Consider the following 19,454-nt stretch of genomic DNA (forward strand, 5'->3'; position numbering starts at 1 on the left):
AGAATGTTTGATAGGAATGTATATGTAGAGCCTAGATCAGATCGCACGCCGTCTTAGGGAAGGAAGGGGAGAAAACTTCAAACTCAAAAGCTTATGTAAGTGATTGTTGAAAACTAAAAATAATTTTTTAAAAATTGTAGTGGGAGCACCTTTTGAGGGAAAGAAAAGTCTACACATTCATTAATATTCCCATAGCACTATTACACTCAACCTCCAGGTCATAAGATCCTGTACTTGCCTCTATTCCTACGGGGTCCTGCCTTGCTTTGACTGGTTCCCCACTGCTGGTGTCATCCTGTCCCTCTCTTCCTACCTAAGACCCATTCATTCTTCTGCCAAATTTTATCTTTAAAAAGTAACAAGAACACATAAATCAACTTATTCTGAGGCAAGAGGGGTTAAATGTCTAAGGGCTGCAGGTGAGCAGCTGGGCAGAATTGGATCAGGACCAAGGACAGAACTGGACAGTGTGCCATGCTGCCTAGGGGGAGCAATAAGGGCTGTTCTCCCCCTCCCCCGATGACTTGCCATCGAACAGTTAGGGCTACAACCCCAAGGAGTGATTACTGGCTATCTGGGTTGGACTAAGGAAGGAACAGAAGAGGATATTGAGGAAGAATTACGGATGCTGCCGACAGGGCATGGGCCTGAATCGGGATGAACAGTGTCTGCCTAGAGCCCCCTTCGGCCCAGATCGGGGCAGAAGCCATAATAGAGATAACCAGATGCAGATGCGTGATTGCTGTCTGTGTTATGAGGACAAACAACCAGGAGGGATGCTTCAATGTTGGGACAACTGGAGGAGAGGGGCATACGGTTTAATGAATAGCCTGGGGTCAGATACTAGAGGGAAGTGGAAGGGATATGGACATCACATGTAAAGCAAACCTCTTACCCATTCCTTTGAACCACAGCTGTGCAGACCCACTCAACAGTAAGCAAATCCAGACTCAGTGCTGCTCTTTACCTTGGGAAGCTGTCAGCAAGGTGGGTCAAGCAGCAGCAAGTGGTGATGAAGTGACAGCCTGGGAGACTGGCCCAGTCGCTCTGGAATTTCTCAAAGGAAAGAACAGGAATGATGGGTACTAACAACATCTTAAAATGTGGCTAGAATCCCATGAGCTAGGAAAGTGGCTAGTAACCAGGTGGGAAATGCTGACTCTATAGCCAGCAGTGAGCCCTGGGGACCCATGGGCTTTCACTGTCATGCCCCTGCTTTCCAGGTCCCTCCCCCAAAGTCTGGCTCACGTACCTCCCTGGCACCCCAGCAAAGGGAACTCAAATGCATTGTCTGTAAAAGGACTTAGCCAAGAGAAGGACCAAGTGCTATTACAGCCCTAGGATTGTGCAAAGGGTCTTTCCCTTTGCATCCCTCACATCCTATCATGATACTCTGTGCACAGATTCTTAGGAGCACTGACTTATATCGAGTCACACAGGTAATAAGTGGCAGAGAGTAGATTCAAACCTAGGTTCGAAATTTCCAAATCTAGCATTTTTTGCCATGCCTTCTAGATCATAGGCCAAACTCTCATTTTACACTGAAAAAAAAAAACGGGCTGAAATTAAATTGCTTCTGAAACCTCACCCGGTGGTGGGGCAGCTAGGTGGTGCAATAGGTAGAGCACCAGCCTTGGAGTCAGGAGGACCTGAGTTCAAATGTGGCCTCAGACCAAACACTTGGCACTTACTAGCTGTGTGACCCTGGGCAAGTCACTTAACCCCAATTGCCTGGAAAAAAAAAAACTTCACGTGGTGAGAGTTAGTGGCAGAACAGACTTCAACCCAGGTCTCAAAGCAGCTCTTTACAGTCAGGAGGTGAAGCCTTCAAGCCCCATGAATTCATGCGCCTGGTGACTCCCATTCAGAGGGCTTTCTTCACAAGCTCATGGTGAGATGGGTATGGAGCAAGTATGATGATCTTCGATGAACTGATGAAGAAGCGGAGGCTGTGGGTGATCCAGGGTTACACAGCTGCGAAGAGCCCAGGGTTGTGGCTGCCAGGAATTCTGGTCAGTTCTCTCCCCTACACCCAGGATGCTCAAATGTAAGGCATGAGTCTAGGATGGGGGTCATCCTCAACATTAAAAACATGGGTAGAAAAGGAGTAGAGGGGTACAGGGCGGACGATAAACACCCCAGGTGGAACAGGTGAGGCAGAGGGCAAGATGGCCAGGCACAAGGAGCAGGGAGAGACTCTGCTAGAGTAGGCCAGGAAGGCAGTGCAGAAACTGATAGTCACCCTTCAGAACAAAGCTCCTGAAGGCCCCGTGGGTGGGGGATGAGGTGCTGTTCCTGGGTTGCCCAAGCTCTGCCACCCATTCTGAGCTGTCCCGCCCTCCCCTCCTCCTACAAGAGGACAATACAACTATTAGCTACAGCTTAAAGGACCCACACTGCTTCACACACCCCCTCCCCTGCTCCTTCCTCTTTGGGTAACAACACAGCCCCTGACCCACACTGACCCACCAATGACCAAGGAAGTGGGGCTATCCGCACAGGGCACTAAGGGAGGTGAGGGCCATGCTGCCAGGTCAGCCTTACCTATGCCCTACGGAGAGCAGGGTAAGGAGGGGATGTTTGCCATCGGCTGTGAAATAAGGCTGAACCTGGTTTTATAAAACCATCGACAGACCAGTGTCAGCTTCTGCCCTTCCAGGAAGATCAGATTTAGCACCAGGATCGGCTGTCAGGCAGGTCATATGTTTCACCCCTTCCCCTACAGAGAGGTCAGCTAACTTTCCCAAGCAGTGTTCCATTTCCAATTCAGACCATTTCATTCAAAATGCAGCACTCTTTGCACATGTGAGTAATCATTTTAAAACCAAGACTTTTTACTCTTGTATTATCAAAGAACTAGTGTTTTCAAGCATTATTTTCACTCTGGGAGATCAGACAGGATGAGTAGTTACAAATGAATTTTTGAAAGGTGAACTGAATCAGCTGGGGATTGCCTATTATCCAGGACAGTTAAAGACCCAGGCGCAGACACTGAATTCAACAAATATTTCCTAAGCACGGACTAGGTGCTAGTGGAAACAAAACAGTCCCTGCTTCCATTCTATGGAAAAGACAGGTTGTCCCAAGTCAGAGTAAAGGAGTAGAAGCCTAGGGACCTGAAGCATGGAGGAAAGGAATTTCTTCCTTCAGAGACCAGAAGCAGGGCTAAGAACCTGAGGAGTAGGGGAAGAGCTAAAGGAAATGAAACGCAGGCAGGCAGGGATGCCTCAGTGCTCTCTGTAATCCTGAGCCAGCAACAGGGGCAGCTGGTCCCAAGTCTTCCTGTCCTGTGGCCTGGGCCCAAAGTTGTGCCAGCCAAGCACGTCTGGCCGGCCGAGCTGAAGGAGTCGGAGGGGGCTGCGGCTCTGGAAGAGCTTCCTTCCTCCCGATGCCGTGCCCCACTTTTACTGAAGCATGCGATGGTACGAGGAAGCAGTACAGTGACCCAACCCAAGGGGCTCCCCGGAGGACCAGGAGCTCTTTGAGAAAGGGACACAAAGGGGAGCTTTGTGGGTGTCTCGGCTGGCATCCCTAGATCTCCAGCTGGTCAGCATGACGTGTTTCCTGTTCAAAGTTACACCCCGATGCAACCCAATGTGAATCTGGAGACGGGGACAGGACCTGGGATTTCCGGGGAGGCAACACATGGACCAGCAAAGATCGGAGGCTGTTCTGAGACTTAAAATCCTGGGGAGCTGTGCAGGGACATTCAGGAGCCCAGGCTGCCTGCCTCTCTTTTTCATGTAAAATAGAAATTCAGATTTTCTCAGCCACCCTGAACACCAGAACAGGGGGAGCCCTAGGTAAGGAACATGAGGGCTCCTGGGATAAAATACACCTGAGAAAGCAAATCCTAACTGGAATAATCAATTGTCTTGTGAGTCCTTATAAGCTCAGTGCTTAACCTCTCACAAAATGCAGTTTCCAACCTCAGGAAGCTGAAGACCCCATTCCAGCAAGGAGCAGACACTGCCTGTGAGAGCCGCCTTCCCCCCAGTGACAACACAACTTCACCATGTCTCCCCCTCCCCACCCCCCGTTCTCACACACCAAATGAAAGCCAGGAAGGGCCTTTCTGGGAAGTGACATAAGTGACTCAGACGTTTTCATTGTGTTTTATTCAGTGGCCAAATCAATAGTGGTTGGGGATCACAAACATTACCTTGATTGGATCGAAAGCCCCATCAGTAAAACCTGAAAACATCCAATGCTACACAAGGTGTGAAAAGTGCCTGGAGTTGGCTGACATGATAGTAATTGGAAACAGGGAGCTTGCAGCAGGTGGCAGGTGACGGGGACAGGTGGCCGCCCTTAGCCCCACCCCCAGGAGCCTTGCTGCAAACCTTCCAAAAGAGACAACAGTGTACGTACAGAGAGCGGGACAAACGGCGCCCGGACCTCGCGCCCTCACTGCTGCACCTGGGTGGTCCCGATGCCAACGGCACTGGCATACGCGGTCAAGATGTCCACGACCTGCTTCGTCTCCAGGGTCACACGAGCTTCGTTCAGCCAGTCCTGCGCCACCCGGCGCGACTCCCCTTTCAGCTGGTTGACAAACTTGGCGGCCAGCTCGAGGTCGCCGTGCTCGATGCTGTATGAGGCGTAAGACAGCAGCGTGAATGTGTTCAGGTCTTCTGGGACGAGCTTGGCCGGGGGCTTGAGCTGCTGAGGCTGGAAGATGAGAAGGGACTGCACGTAGGAGAGGAAGTACTGGTACAAGCTGTTCCGGGTCTCGTCGATCATGGCCACCCTCCGCGCCAGCTTCTGGACGTGCTGGAAGCGGGCTCGCAGGGCATCCTCGCTGTAGATGCCGCGGGTCAGGGACTCAGCAGGGATGGCCGCGGTCAGGGCTTGGGCAAACTCGTCCGGGCAGTGCACGCGGATGGCCTCCACTGCCGTGCCCAGCGGGATCGTGGGGCTGTCCGCCGAGGCCGTCTTCAGGCTGTACTTCAAGGCCTCAACCGAAAGCCAGAGCTGGTGGGCCTTGCGGGCCTCCTCCTCGGCCAACACGTGACCTGTGGGGGAAAGGAGGAGAAGCCTTGGTCAGCGAGGGAAGGACTGGGGAGAGAGGCCTGCCCTCTGCACCCACCACAAAAGCAGGGTCACACACTTAAAGGCTCTTTGGTCCAAGCCCTTCCTGCTATGGGGGAGGCACCCAGCCCAAGGGCACAGAGGAAGGGGTAGTCAGAGGCAAATAACCCCAAAGCCAGCACTCCTTCTCTGGCCTCTGCCCTCTCCCCCCATGCCCCGGAGCCCTGTGCCCAGGATGCTGGCGGCGAGCCTGGTGGACAGCCGTGCCACTCACTCTGGACGGCCTGCTCGATCCCTCGGAGCCGGGCGTAAGCCGTGTTTATGTCCAGGGTGAAGTTGTCTACTTGCTCCTGACTGAGGCGTTTGAACTGCAACTCCTGCTCTGCGAGCTTCTCAGACATGCCCTGAAACAATCATACAAGACCCCAACATGAGGGTGTCAGCCCGCACAGTCCCTCCCTCCCTCCCCCAACCTTGGCGGCGGGCCAGGCAGGAGGCTGCGCTCAAGGACACCACGTCCCCAAGGCCAGTGGCAACAGTGGCAAGTCATGGCACAACAAACTGAGGGACTGGCCCTGCAGACAGCAGGAGCCACGAGTCGGGAAGAACAGGCAAGCCTGTCCAGAAAAGCAACACCTAGAACGTATTGCAGGAGGTGGGGACTCCGAACGTGCTGCTGGCTGGGGGCAGTAGCCGCGACTCCGCGACAGGGTGGCCTGGTAGGGAAGCCCCGGCACGCACCCTTCGTACTGTCTTCTCCATCACCTCCTTACATCCTGGCTGCCCCACCCTGCCCCATCAGTGGGGTTTACAGAGCATTTGAAGATAATAGATGATAACAGTACTATGCAGCGTTTCTCAGGAGCTTTCAGGTCTGGCATCCCCAAGGCTGAGAGCAGCCATGAGAGTGTGAGGCAAGATCTGAACTCAGGCCTTCTGCTGCCAAGCCCAAGCCTTCCACATGCCCTTGAGCTGCACAGGGAAAGGGAGGAGGTGTGGACTCTGGCTCATGCCTCACCTCGCAGGAGAGGAAGTCCCCACCACACAAGGAAAACAAGAACAGCATTGACAGGAGCCCCCACGCCCACCAAAGCCCCAACCAGTCATGTGGAGACTGGGGAGTCCAGAACAAGCATGGTGCTGAGTCCCCTGGACACAGGGTCAGGTGAGCGACATTCCAGCCAAAGGAGAGCGACGCGGGCAGCGGGGACGAGAGGGGGCCCCGAGGCTTCCAATGGGTCAAGGGACCATCTGCTACGGACTGGCCACCAAAGTCCAAAGTAAGGCCAATGAACAGGAGTCAAAGAGAAGGAGACTTAGGCTGAGGATAAGGAAACACCAAGAGGTGCCTCAGGAGGGGCTGGGGGTCTCCCAGCAGAGCCTCAACGGTGAGCTTGCTGTTCTACTAAAGAAATAGCCCTGGACTTGTATTACCAGAAGCACTTTCAAAAGGGAGCATCAGCCTCTTTAAGCAACAACGCATTGAAAATAAACCAGCCAAGGGCAGTTAGGTGGCACAGTGGATAAAGCTCCAGCCTTGGAGTCAGGAGGACCTGAGTTCATATTCGGCCTCAGACACAACACTTACTAGCTGTGTGACCCTGAGCAAGTCACTTAACCTCGACTGCCTCACCAAAAAAAAAAAAAAACCAGCCCATCTCTGACTGTCTTCCCCCAGAATATCCCAAGCCTCATGTCTCCCAACGCACACCCACACTGGCCAGAGGAATTATAAAGGAGCCCACTGACCATCGAGGGAAGCCATGGGAGCCCTCCCCAGGGACATCACCTGCTCGTATTCATATTTGAGCTCTTGCTCCTGGATCCGAAGGACATCTCTCAGGTGGTCGGTGTGGGCAGCGGCCTGTCGCCGGAGCTGGGTTCTCATTTCCGTTTCCATCATATCTCGGACTTCTTCAACCTGTAAAATCAAGCCCACCGGGAGGATGACCATGCTGTCACCAACCTTTTAGGACAAAGGATCCTGTGATGAGCCACCACCTTTTCAATCACAGGACAGAGGAGGCCAACTAACACTGTTGATCAGAGAGAAGGAATTACAAAGGACTGGATGTGGATACGACACAGAGCAGGTCCTAGCTCTCCAAACACAAAAACCTGAAAGCAAAGGCAAACCCCCAGCCAGCATCAGGCTGCGATGTGTCTCCCGACACTGTGCAGGTGCCTGCACTTATGGATGAGCCCTAACCCAAAAGTAACAAGTGCATTAAGAGATGGCTTTAAGGTTTCCAAAGAGTTTTTCAGTTACCTCACTTGATCCTCCCAACAAGCCTGGGATGGGTGGATGGCTATTATTATTATTATTATCCCCATTTTACAGATGAGGAAACTGAGGCAAAGGTTATGTGTCTTGCCCAGAGCCACACAGCCAGCATCTGAGGCGATTCCTTGGCCACCAATCGAAGGCCTTCCTAAGTCTAATGTTCATAGAGTTCACGGAGCTTTGGTATTATCCATGTCCAGACAAAAACAGTGAGCCCTGAACCATTTCTGAGCTAGCTGTGTGTGTGTGTGTGTATATCTCTATCTCTAGATAGCTACATATCTACACTCCCGCCCCCGTGGCCTCGTACCCTTCTGTCCTGCTCCAGCTGTATCTCACTCCTGTGATGCTCCAACGCTTTGGCCACAGCCAACTCGAACGTCTTCTCATCCTCCAGCTTCCGCTTTTCCAGGGCAGCCTCGATGTGCTGTTCTTCCCGGACCTTCTGCTCCGCCAGCTCTCTGTTTAGCTGGTCAATACGGCGATGGGCGTGCGCGATGAGGGAGTTGAGATCGTCGGTGGACAGCTGCTCAGCTAAACAGGGAAAATGTGAAATGGCCCATGGAAGATGAGCTTCACAACTAACAGAAGTTCTCAGGATCAGCCCCTGAGGGAAGGTGAGCAAGTTCACATGCAAAAAAGGGGGCTACAGGGTGGCTTCAACTTATCACTTTGCAGCTAATGTCCTGAAACAAGGTGCAGCACAACTCGGAACCTGGTTCCTCATCAGTGCCACAAGGGCTGGGTCTGGGGTCCCTCCCCGCTCTAGAGCAATAAGCCTGTGGTGCTTCTTGGACGGGAATTCCAGCCCATCCATCTTGGGTGGCTTTCTGGCTCATTCTCCAAGAGCTCACGTTACACCTTCCCAGATACAAAGGTTTACAGAATGGCAGCTGTCTTCATATATTCTTTCATCCACACTGTTGATTAGAACCCACAAGTCCAGCCAAAAGCCTTCCCTTCCCTCTTTCCACAACCTTGAAGAAAACCCAAATTTCTCCCCTAGTAAACACATCAATGGACTTTGCTGCCACCCAGATGATCCTGGATATCTGAAGAGCAGGGTTATCATGAGGCCTTCATGAATTTCCAGAACATCCAAATGAGACTTAGAACCAAGGTCAGCCCTAAGAACAAAGTGAGTTTTTCTGAAGGTAATTTCAGTCTTTAAACTAAGGTCTTTAAAGATTCCAAAATACTGAATTACTCACCTAAATCTGAGATCTCTGCAAAAGAAAGGAAAATTTTGAAAAATTAATGCAGCATGTTCATTTCAACAAATTAACTATTGAATGTATGTAAAAGGCAAAAGGAAGTGCCACTGATGGATCTGCACATTCTAAAACAATTCAGAGACTCTCTGACTTTTTAAAATGTTTACATCATTAAGGTCAGTTCTAGATCAACTTTTTTAGTTATTGCAGAAATAACCTTTGTTAAAAGTTTACCTTTTGGACTGAGTTGTTTTATATATGAAATAACAGAAAAACTGCTGTTTTGTCAAAAAGATATTGAGCTCTATAGGGATGTCACTATAAAAATGAAGATTCTCAATTAGAGTTCTCTCATTTTGTTCCCTTACTCAAGAAATGGGATTTTTAAAAAACAAAGTCCTCCCAAGCACACCAAGAACACCTCACTTTTACCATAGTTTTGGCTTCCTCATTGTTATTTTAAAATAGAATCAACTGCATTTCAATTCGGCAACCATTTACTAGGTGTTTACCACTTGTACAAAGCACACTAAGTGAGGTACATACAAAGAGAAAACCCAAAAACGGTGTGCCTCCGAGGAGTAGCCTTACTACTAATTAATTATTAACAGCTAGCATGTATATTAGTGTTGTAAGGTTTGCAAAGTGCCTCATAGTTATTTTTCTGTCATGTCCAACTCATAGCAACCCCAGTTTGGATTTTCTTGGCAGGAATACTGGAGTGCTTTACCATTTCCTTCTCCAGCTCATTTGACAGATGAGGAAATTAAGGCAAACAGGGTGAAGTGACTTGTCTAGGGTCACACAGCTGATATGTGCTGAGGCCAGATCTGAACCCAGGAACACTTATCTTCCTGACTCTAAGTCCAGCACCATCCATTGCACCACCCAGCTGCCCTTACATATTTTATCTCATCTGATACAACAATTCTATGAGAGGTAGTTGCTGTTATAATCCCCATTTTACAGACAAGGAGACTGAAGCTGGAAGAGATTCTGTGACAGCTGAAGGCCACATAGCTATTAAGTGAGGCAGAATTTGAACCAGCTCCATCCATTTGCCTATCTCTTCTTGTGTTACTTTTCCTTCATTTTCCTCAACAAGTTTTATTGACCCCTATTACGTGCAAGCAGTGAGTATTAATTAAGACAAAGTACCTCCCCTCAATTACTACTTCACGAGACTGAGAACAATACTATCACGACTAAGCCAACTGTTTTAAAAGGCACAAATGATTGTTCAAGGACAGAGTAAATGCTGTGCCTGAATTTGCTGGAGTTTTCAATCTCCCCCAGGAAACGGAAGCCTGCGTTAGCCACACAAATGAACAGCAAACAGCCTCATCCCATTCACTTTCACTGGATGCCCTGAAGAAAACAGGCTCTCAAACCCATAATCTTCACTCAGAAGGCCTGATTTGTCCCGGGCACCACATACAATTTCTGATATTTAAGAAAGGGATTTTTTTCCTACTGCAGGGACATGAAGATACCCATGCCTCCTGCCCTCTCTAGATTTCAGTTGAGACCTTTCTCAAGGATCACTGTCCTTCCTTTTCTTTCCTAATGTCACTGGCCCAGTCCGACCATCACGTCAGACTTGGTGTGCTCCCTCAGCAGCCTTGGGGACGCCCTCTCTCCACTATGTGCCACGGACAGATTCACATTCCTAAAATGGCCCTGAGGCCGTCAGTTCTTCTGCTTAACACCTTTCGTGGAGTCCCATCACCTACAGAAACCAGGCCCCCAAAACATGCCTTCACTGAGAGTTGAAGAGATGCTGAGTAGCCGTGATCTGGGGTGGGACAGAGAAAGAAATGAAGATGCGCTCCAACCACGTTTGTGATCTCGCTGGGAAAATGACATGAGTGCTCCTGAAGGGTCCTCTCCACCAGCTCATGACAGCTTCAGCAGCTCCCAGGAGTGAGCTAGGGCTTCTCTGGGGATGATTACACATCTCTCCCCTGGCTCTAGTCCCACAACACCCGCTCCCTACTGGACATTTCAAACTGGATGGCCTGGACAAATCCTGAACTCGTAATATCCAAAACAGGGCTCACTGTCTTTTCCCCTACACCTTCCCAGTTTCTGTCAGGAGTACTGCCGTCCTTCCAGGCTCCCAGATTCTTACCAGAGGCCTTCAGCTTGACCCTTCACTCCCCTTCAGCTCACATATAGCATCAGCTGCCAAATCTCACCGTTTCTGCCTTAAGAACATCTCCTGTCTCTCCCTCCCTGGTCACTCTGAAATATGGTCAAACAGGCTCGGCTCTCTGTGGCTCCCATCAGCCCCTCTAGCTCCTACCCTTGTGCCCACAGGCCCGGACTGCCCTCCCCCTAACCTTCCCTCAGAGTGCCTTCTCTTCCTTCTGCAGAAAGCCCCTGCAGACCCCTCAGCTGCTAGCTACCCCCACCCCCTAACTTACTGTGGCAGCTATTAACTCTGTCTTTAGACCGCATCCACTCTTCCATGCACTCGCTGTCTCCCCCAGCAGAGAAGGGCCTGCCTCAATCTTTGCAGGCCAAGCACAATACACCTTCACCTGGGCCTTGAAGAATGGATACTGAGGAAAGATGCAGATTCTGTAGCTTCCTGTATCAGACCCCCCATCACCTGGCTCCCCCTTACCAAGCTAAGCCTAACTTGCCACAACTCGTCAGCACGAACCCCCCAGAATGGACTCAGCAAGTCCCTCGTCCCCTCCCTCCTTTTCTAGACTCATCTAGTTTCAGGCCTGGGACCAGGTCCTCCATACAGCCTTCCTGAGGTTTTCCTGAACCCTTCCAGGCCACAACAATCTTCGCTCCCAACAGCTGCTTCTATTTATCAGTCACCAACAGTGTCATCTGTGGCCCATAAATGGGGACAGAAGGAGAAACACTTTCCTGAGACGGGGGTCAAAGGTGAGAGGAGGAAGGGAGGGACAGGACGCTTGTGTATCCATGAGCAGAACTGCAGGGACCTCTGTCAACGGCAAAAAGAAAAGAGAGAGGGCACACTGGGACAGGCACCACCCTGCCTCCCCCACCTCCACAGGGAGACGCACCACTGATCACTGCCCAGGGGAGCCGGGCAGGGAAGCCCTCACACCAGGCTTCTAGACCTGCAAAGGCTCTAGAGGGAGAGAGGACTGTTAATTAATTATTCAATTCTCAAGAAGACAGAATCCCAGAATTTCAGGGCAGGAGAAACCTCAGGAATTCGCCACCATCGCACACCTGAGAATGGTCATCCGGACTCTGCCAGAAGATTCCGGTTAGGGAGAAACCTACTAGCCCATAGGAGGCCACCCATCCCACTGCTGAACAGCTCTCACTGAAAATAAGCATCCTGGAGTCTGGGAGAGCATCTTTTAGATGCTTTTCTATCACACTCCAATGAGCTGATGGAAGGAGTGTCTACACTCTTTCCTACACAGCTAAATTCTAGAAGGATAAATTCGAGTTACACAGATCAGAGAAGAACAAAGAATATGGTGAGTCAGAAATATCCAGTTTATTCCCGACTGCATGAGACAGGGAACCAGGAAGGGAGCCCTGAATGAATGCATGAGCACTAGGAACAGAAAAAGAACAAATCAGCCCTTGCTCTTCATGGCTTCATGTTTTAATTGGGGAAACAGCACACGCGAGAGGTGTTAGCTAGAAAGGCCCCGTGGTCCTCAGGGCCAGTGGCAAAGCACATGGCGATGTACCTCCTTCGATGCCATTCCCACTGATAACTAATGTCAGGTATGTTTCTGAGGGTGAGCTCTGGGGAGTTCAAATCTGGCCTCAGACACTTGACATTTACTAGCTGTTGTGACCCTGTGCAAGTCACTTAACCCTGATTGCCTCACCGAAAAAAAAAAAAAAAGACGCTGCTGCAAGGCAATTTGGGCACAGGTCTAGTGCTCTGAGCCCAGAGTTTGGCCTCCCCCCTCTCTAATCAGTCTGACCCCCCCGGCCTCTTGCTGAGGCATGTGTCTGGCCACCCTGTCACACAAGGTCCTTCACCATCTGGCTCCAAAATTCAGCTAGTTCTCATCAGCCCCTTCATGGGCTCCACGCGCCAGTCCAAACCTCACGGCTCCTCAAACTCCGCATTCTATCTCCTAGTCCTACTTCCTCTCAGGCTGGACCCCTCAGAACCCTAATCTTCCCTCAAAGTGCCACCTCTGATGTGAAGCCTCCCATCTGTCTCTGGGCTTTGGCACTCTTTCCTCCTCTGTTTACTTATCTGTGTACATGTGATATGGGCAAATGGCACCCACAGACCCAAAGCTCTCGGAGGGCAGAGAAGACCATTTCATTTTGGTCTCTGTATGCCTTAGTGCCTTGTACACAGAAGGTACCTAATAAATGTTCACTGGGCCAGCTTCCGGTCCAAGGTCACCTCATTTAGACCTCATGGACACGTCCCTCGTCTGGACCCTCCCTAGGCCAAGCTCTTCACCCAAACCTGTCTAGTGACTCTGATGACCCTAGGCCTAGCACACTGAACCCCATGACCCCCAACTGCCCAATAAAGTGGCATCTGGTAACAACAGGTCACTTCTTGCACTGAATTCGTCATGAGCAGATCTTGACAACTGCCAGAAGCATCAGGGCCAAATCTGGTATTTCAGAAACAGGAGTAACAGACCCCAAAGCACACAGATTTAACACCATTACAATGAACTCTGAGAAAATCTCCCAGTCTGCTAGTGATACTTACTGAGCCCCTTCCAACCAGGAAGTACCTCTGGGGTGATGCTGTTCAATTCCCTTTGAAACTCATCCCGGGCTTGGGCCACCAGCTCATGGTACTGAGCGACGACTTTGGCTTCAGACTGAGCTGCCTGGACCTGAACAAACGCAAGCGTCTCATGTTTAAAAAGAGCAAAGAGAACCGCTGCACGTCAAATACGCAGGTGCTCCACGGGGACATTAACTGACAGGAGAGAACTCCGTTAAGCGCTGACTCAGCATGCCCAACGCAGCTGGCCCCGGGGGAGACACCGAGACACAATCCCGGGAAGCCATCGCTGCTCACCAGGAGCTTCTGGGCTAGCCGGAGCTGGGGAGGATTCACAGACAGAACAAACATGAACAGACAAAGGAGTTAAATGCAAGGCAGCCTGGAAGGGACTGGGAGAGGCTTCACGGAGGAGAGCGATCTGAAGGGAGACAGGCCTTCTAGGAGGACTCGATCCACAGGCATTTATTAAATGCTTACTGCGTACCTACCAGGCACTTTGCAAAATGCTAGGGACAATCAAACTACCAAAAAATTATTTTATAGAGTTAGAAAAAATAATAACAAGATTCATTTGGAAGAACAAGAGGTCCATATGGAAGTGATTGTTGATAAATCAAAATAAATTAATAGAAACAAAATAATGTTAAAAAAAATGCTAGGGACAAGGGGCAGCTAGGTGGCGCAGTGAATAGAGCACCGGCCCTGAAGTCAGGAGGACCTGAGTTCAAATCCGACCTCAGACCAAACACTTGACACTTAGTAGCTGTGTGACCCTGGGCAAGTCACTTAACCCCAATTGAAAAAAAAATGCTAGGGACACAAGAAAGGGAAAGAAGGGTTGGCAGACCACAGAGTGCAAAAATAGGCGTAACACAGACCATGAGATGGGGTGGGGGTGAGGGACAGGGGTGGGAAGGGCTTTAACAAAGGAGTCTACACTGAATTCTAGAAATCACTGGAGCTTGTCGGGTGGGGAAGGCACATAGCCCAATCTAAACCTAAAGAAAGTGGCAGCAGTGTGGAGGGCAGACTGAAGTTAGGCAGGAAACCCACGTGGGAGGCTACTGCCAGAACTTAGGTGAGAGGAGATGAGGACCTGAACTCAGGTAGTAGCTGTGGGACTGGAGAGACGTGGTAGAGGCGGAAATGGTGAGATCTGATGACCAGCATCGGAGGCAAGAGTCAGGAGAGCACCCAAATGGCAAACCTGGTGAAACCAACAGGAAGAAGGCAGTCTGGAAGAAGGGTGGGTTTGGGGGGAAAGAAGATAGTTCAGCCTGAGATGTCTCCAGAACATCCACTCTGAAAAGTCCAGCAGGCAACTGGTGATGCTGGATCACCACGGAAGAGACCAGGGGCGGGCAGGCAGACCTGGCCATTACTGGCACAGAGATTATCACAGAAGCCAGAGGAGATGCTGAAGTTACCGAGAGAGAAACCATAGAAAGAAGGTCCTAGGACAGAGCCTTGGGGCATCCCCACCACCAGGAGGCACGATGTGGGTGATGAAGTGGCCAGGGAGATGGAGAAGGAGCAGTCAGATAGATGTGCAAGACGAAGGGCTGTCACCAAAGCCTCAACGGGATAAGAGGGCGGCCAACAGAGGTCAAAGATGATGACTGAGAAAGGACGAGTAGATTTGGCAAAAAGGAGATCACTGACACTGCAGAGAAGGTTCAGGCACACGACGTGGTCAGAATCCAGACTGCAAACAGCCGTGGGGTACTACAAGGGAGGAGACAAGTAGGGACAGTGTTTCAAGTGGTTTGGCTGGGAAAGGAAGGCGAGTTTAGGACCAGAGTTTAAGAAGGGGGTATGATTTCAGTGAAGGCTTTCTGAGGCATGGGGAGCCCTTGGACATGTTTGGAGGCAATGAGAAACCAGCACAAAGGCAGCATGCTGCAGAAGTCAGAGGGGGACGGGGCGTGTGGAAGGGTGACTCTGGTAAGGAGAAGAGGTGCCTCGTCATCAGCCTGAGAAGAGCATGAGGGATGACTGATGACAAAGAGAAGGAGAAGAGGAAGCTCACATGAATGGCCTCAGTTGTCTTAGTAAAATAAGAGACGAAGCCCTCTGCTGAACTGGGGGAGTGAAGGAACAGAGGAGAAAAGTACAGAAAAGCTTTTGTGGGGACTACAACAGGGAATCAATGAGGGGAGAATCGAAAGACCACCTTGGCTCGAGGGGGCTGCAGTGAGGGCCCAGGTGGAGCTGTAGAACGTGCATCTGTAATGATCCAGGTAGCATCACCACGTTCCTTTCTTTCGCTCGCTCCGTTCAGGCGAGTAGAAGTGAAGGAGGAAAATGACAGGAGTAATCCAAGCCCAGCAAGAATGAATGAACGCAAGGGCACAAAAGATTCTATAGCAGAGGACTGCGTTGTGTTACTATGGCTAACTACATGGGCAGGAATGGAAGTAAAGTCAGAGCAGGTGCAAAGGTCTGAGAGCATGGAGTGGTGCAGGGATTGGAGGTTGTGGTGAGGGAGAGAAATCAACCAACAGAGATGAAATTAATCCAGCAGCAAGTATTTATTAAGTTCATTTTATGTGCCAGGAACTAAACTGGGCCCTTGTGATTCAAATAAAATGACTGAGATCTAAATTTTGTCCTTTCTATCTTTTTGCCAACTATCTTTTCCTCCACGGCATTAAAAGGATCGTTTTCAACTAAATTCTACCCACTTCCACATTCTCCAAGCCAAGAGGAATCATTCAATGCAGATGGCAAAAATGGAGAGTGGAAGGAGATGAACTAGAGATCTCTTTGCATAATCCATTAAAAACAGAAGGTGTATCTTTATCTCTTTAGGTGATGTAGGTCTCATCACAGTTAAATGACACTCTAACCTACACACTGAATTGCTCGTGATTTAAGGTCATTCAGTGAACTCAGAATATGGCTCCACACACAGAACATGGAAGTTTTCCTGTCTTTTCTTTTGTTTTACTTTTCACTAATGGTAATTCAATCAGAGACCAGATAACCTCCATTAGTGGAGGAAACTTAAATAGTAGAACAAATCTATGTGCATCCAAAGGTCCTTTCTTTAATCAACAGCTTCCCTTTGACTGGTTATCACAGCATAAAACTCTAGGTGAGTGAAGAGAGTGGGTCAAACGCAATTCAGCATCATAGCCTTCTCCTGGTCAAGCCCAGACAGCTGAGTGACATAAACAATGGAAACTGACCTTTTTGACCACATTGTCCAGATCTACGATCATGTTCTGAAGATTCTCTTCTGCAGCAGAGATGTGGGTCTGGGCCCCCGCAAGCTTGGGCCTTTTCTTAGAATTCTCAATGATGCTCCTCGTTTTCTCTAACTCTTCTCTGAAGACATGGGAAAAAAAGGGAACATTTGCACTGTGACACAATGCCCCATACCACAGAGGAATGTGACGTGGGGTACAAGAAACGATTTCTGTGAGACTCAGGGCAGAAGCTTGAGCGGACTGCCATCAGCCTATTAAGGCACAGGCAATTTTGGTCATCTATGGTCAGCTGAAAGAAGCCACAGGAGTTATAACTGTCGGAGTCAGCTACAGAAGCAGTTCAAAACAAGCTTCTTTAAAGATGATAAAATCTACTTCATACACTTCATCCTAAATCCCTCTATCCATTAGAGCATGAAACTGACCTGGTGGCCTCTCCTACAAAGTACCTTCACATACTTAGAATACCTTATGAAAGCCTGGAAGAATGAAAGCATTTACTCAGGGTGGGCACAACACTGACTGAAAAATGAAAAAAGAAAAGTCAACAGCTTGGTAAGGGATACACACGCGCGCGCACACATACAGACTGAAGAAAATAACACCTTAAAAAACAGAATAAGCCAAATGGTAAAAGAGGCACAAAAATCCACTAAAGAGAAGAAATGACTTAAAAAGCAGAAATGGCCAAATAGAAAAAGATGCACAAAAATTCACTGAATGGAAGAACTTGATAAAAACTAGAACTGGTCGCATGGAAAAGGAGGTACAAATACTCAAAGAAGAAAATAATTGCTTAACAGTTAGAATTGGGAAAGTGAAAGCTAATGACTCCGCGAGACATCAGGAAACAATAAAATAAAAGCAAAAGAATGAAAAAAAAAATGGAAGAAAATGTAAAATTGGAAAAAGTTAACTGACCTGGAAAACAGCGTGAGGAGAAGTTAAAAAGTTAAAAATTTAAATTAGACTACCAGAAAGTCATGATTTAAAAAAAAAAAAGCCTGGACATCTTAGGAGAGGGTAAAATATGTATATATGTATATATACACATATACATACACACACACACACACACACACACACATACAAGATATATATATATATATATATATATATATATATAGATATAATCCACCAATCACCTCCTGAAAGAGATCCCAAAATGAAAACTCCAGGAAACCAAATTCCAGAGCTTCCAAGTTGAGGAGAAAATATTACAAGCAGCCAGGGAAAAAAAAAAACAAAACCCAATTCAAATATTGTAGAGCCACAATCAAGATAACACAAACTTAGCAACTTTTACATCGAAGGACCAGAGGGCTTGGAATAAGATATTCCGAAGGGCAAAGGTGCTAGGATTACAACCAAGAATCACCTACCCAGCAAAACTGAGTATAATCCATCACAGGAAAAATGTATATTTAATTAGATAAAATTAAGGAGTGAGAAAGGGGGATCCAATGGGAGAAGGGGGAAGGAAGAGGCAGAATGGGGTAAATTATCTTCCATAAAAGAGGTGCAAAAGAGCTTGTACAGTGGAAGGGAAGATGGGGGGGCTGCAGCTTGAATCTTACTCTCATTGGAATTGGCTCAAAGAGGGAATAACATACTCAGGCGGGTATGGAAATCTATCTTACCCTACAAGGAAGTAGGAGGGGAAAGGAGAAAGAGAAGGGGGGAAGTGGCTGATAGAAGGAAGAGTGGATTGGGGGAGGTATTAGTCAGAAGCAAAACACTTAAGTAGGGATAGGATAAGAAAGAAATATAAAACAGGGTGGAAGGAAATACTGTTAGTACTGCTAACAATGGGAAAAAATTTACAGCAAATTTCTCAGATAAAGACCTCATTCCTCAAACATATGGAGAACTCAGTTAAATTCATAAGAATATAAGTCATTCCCCAATTGATAAATGGTCAAAGGATATGAACAGGCAGTTTCAAATGAAGAAATCAAAGATATTCATAGTACTAAGAAAAAATGCTCTAAATCACTACTAATTAGAGAAATGCAAATTAAAACAACTCTCAGGCAATATCCCATACCTATAAGACTGGCTAATACAGACAGAAAGGGAAAATGACTAATGCTGGAGGGGATGTGGGAAAATTGGGACATTAATGCACTGTAGGTGAAGTTGTATACTGATTCAACCATTCCTGAAGGCAATTTGGAACTATGTTCAAAGGGCTATAAAACCATGTATACCCTTTGACCGAGTAATACCACTACTACATTTGTATGCCAAAGAGATTTAAAAAAAGAAAAGGAAAATGGAAACGAACTATATGTATAAAAAATATTTATAGCAGCTCTTTTTGTGGTGGCAAAGATTTAGAAACTGAGGTGATAGTCATCAATTGGAGAATGGCTAAACAAGTTGTGGCATATGATTACGATGGAATACTACTGTGCTGTAAGAAATAACGAGCAAGGTGCTTTCAGAAAAACCTGAAAAGGGGGCAGCTAGGTGGCCTTGGAGTCAGGAGGACCCAAGTTCAAATCCGGCCTCAAACACTTGCTACTTACACTAGCTATGTGACCTGGGCAAGTCACTTAACCCCAACTGCCTCACCAAAAAGCAAACAAAAAAACAAAAACAAAAGCAAAAGAAAACAGCCTGGAAAGACTTACATGAATTGCAGCAAAGTGAGCAGAACCAGAACACTGCACACAGTAATAGAAGTATCATATGATGATCAACTATGAAAGACTTAGCCATTCTGATCAAGACAAAGATCTAAGACAATTCCAAAATTATGATTAAAAATACTATCACCCTCCAGAGAAAAAAAACGATGGAATATGAATGAAGATCAAAGCACATTTTTTTTTAACTATTAAATTTTTCTTTGCTTTTTTTGGGTCTGTTTTCTTTCACATGACTAATATGGAAATATGTTTTCCATGACCGCACATACATAATCTGTATCAAATTGTCTGTCTTCTCAATGGAGGGGGAGGGCAATAAGGGAGGGAGAGAATTTGGCA

General features: G+C 48.2%; 1 protein-coding gene across 3 annotated transcripts in view; it reads right to left on the reverse strand.

Moving 5' to 3' along the window:
- Positions 1 to 4,099: 4,099 nt before the first annotated feature.
- The window catches only part of IMMT (inner membrane mitochondrial protein), a 45,109-nt gene continuing 29,754 nt past the window's right edge, over positions 4,100 to 19,454 (reverse strand). For all 3 annotated transcript variants that reach the window (XM_020969463.2, XM_020969462.2, XM_020969460.2), the window contains 7 exons: positions 16,441 to 16,579; positions 13,226 to 13,355; positions 8,527 to 8,541; positions 7,626 to 7,849; positions 6,821 to 6,952; positions 5,306 to 5,435; positions 4,100 to 5,015 (listed from right to left, as the gene is read on the reverse strand). In XM_020969463.2, the coding sequence (XP_020825122.1) occupies positions 4,408 to 5,015; positions 5,306 to 5,435; positions 6,821 to 6,952; positions 7,626 to 7,849; positions 8,527 to 8,541; positions 13,226 to 13,355; positions 16,441 to 16,579 (1,378 nt within the window). In that variant the 3' untranslated portion in view covers positions 4,100 to 4,407. The remainder of the gene's footprint in view (positions 5,016 to 5,305; positions 5,436 to 6,820; positions 6,953 to 7,625; positions 7,850 to 8,526; positions 8,542 to 13,225; positions 13,356 to 16,440; positions 16,580 to 19,454) is intronic.

Source organism: Phascolarctos cinereus, unplaced genomic scaffold, assembly GCF_003287225.1.
Source record: "Phascolarctos cinereus isolate Bilbo 61053 unplaced genomic scaffold, phaCin_HiC Scaffold_2;HRSCAF=192, whole genome shotgun sequence".
In the NCBI taxonomy this organism is placed as follows: Eukaryota; Metazoa; Chordata; class Mammalia; order Diprotodontia; family Phascolarctidae; genus Phascolarctos; species Phascolarctos cinereus.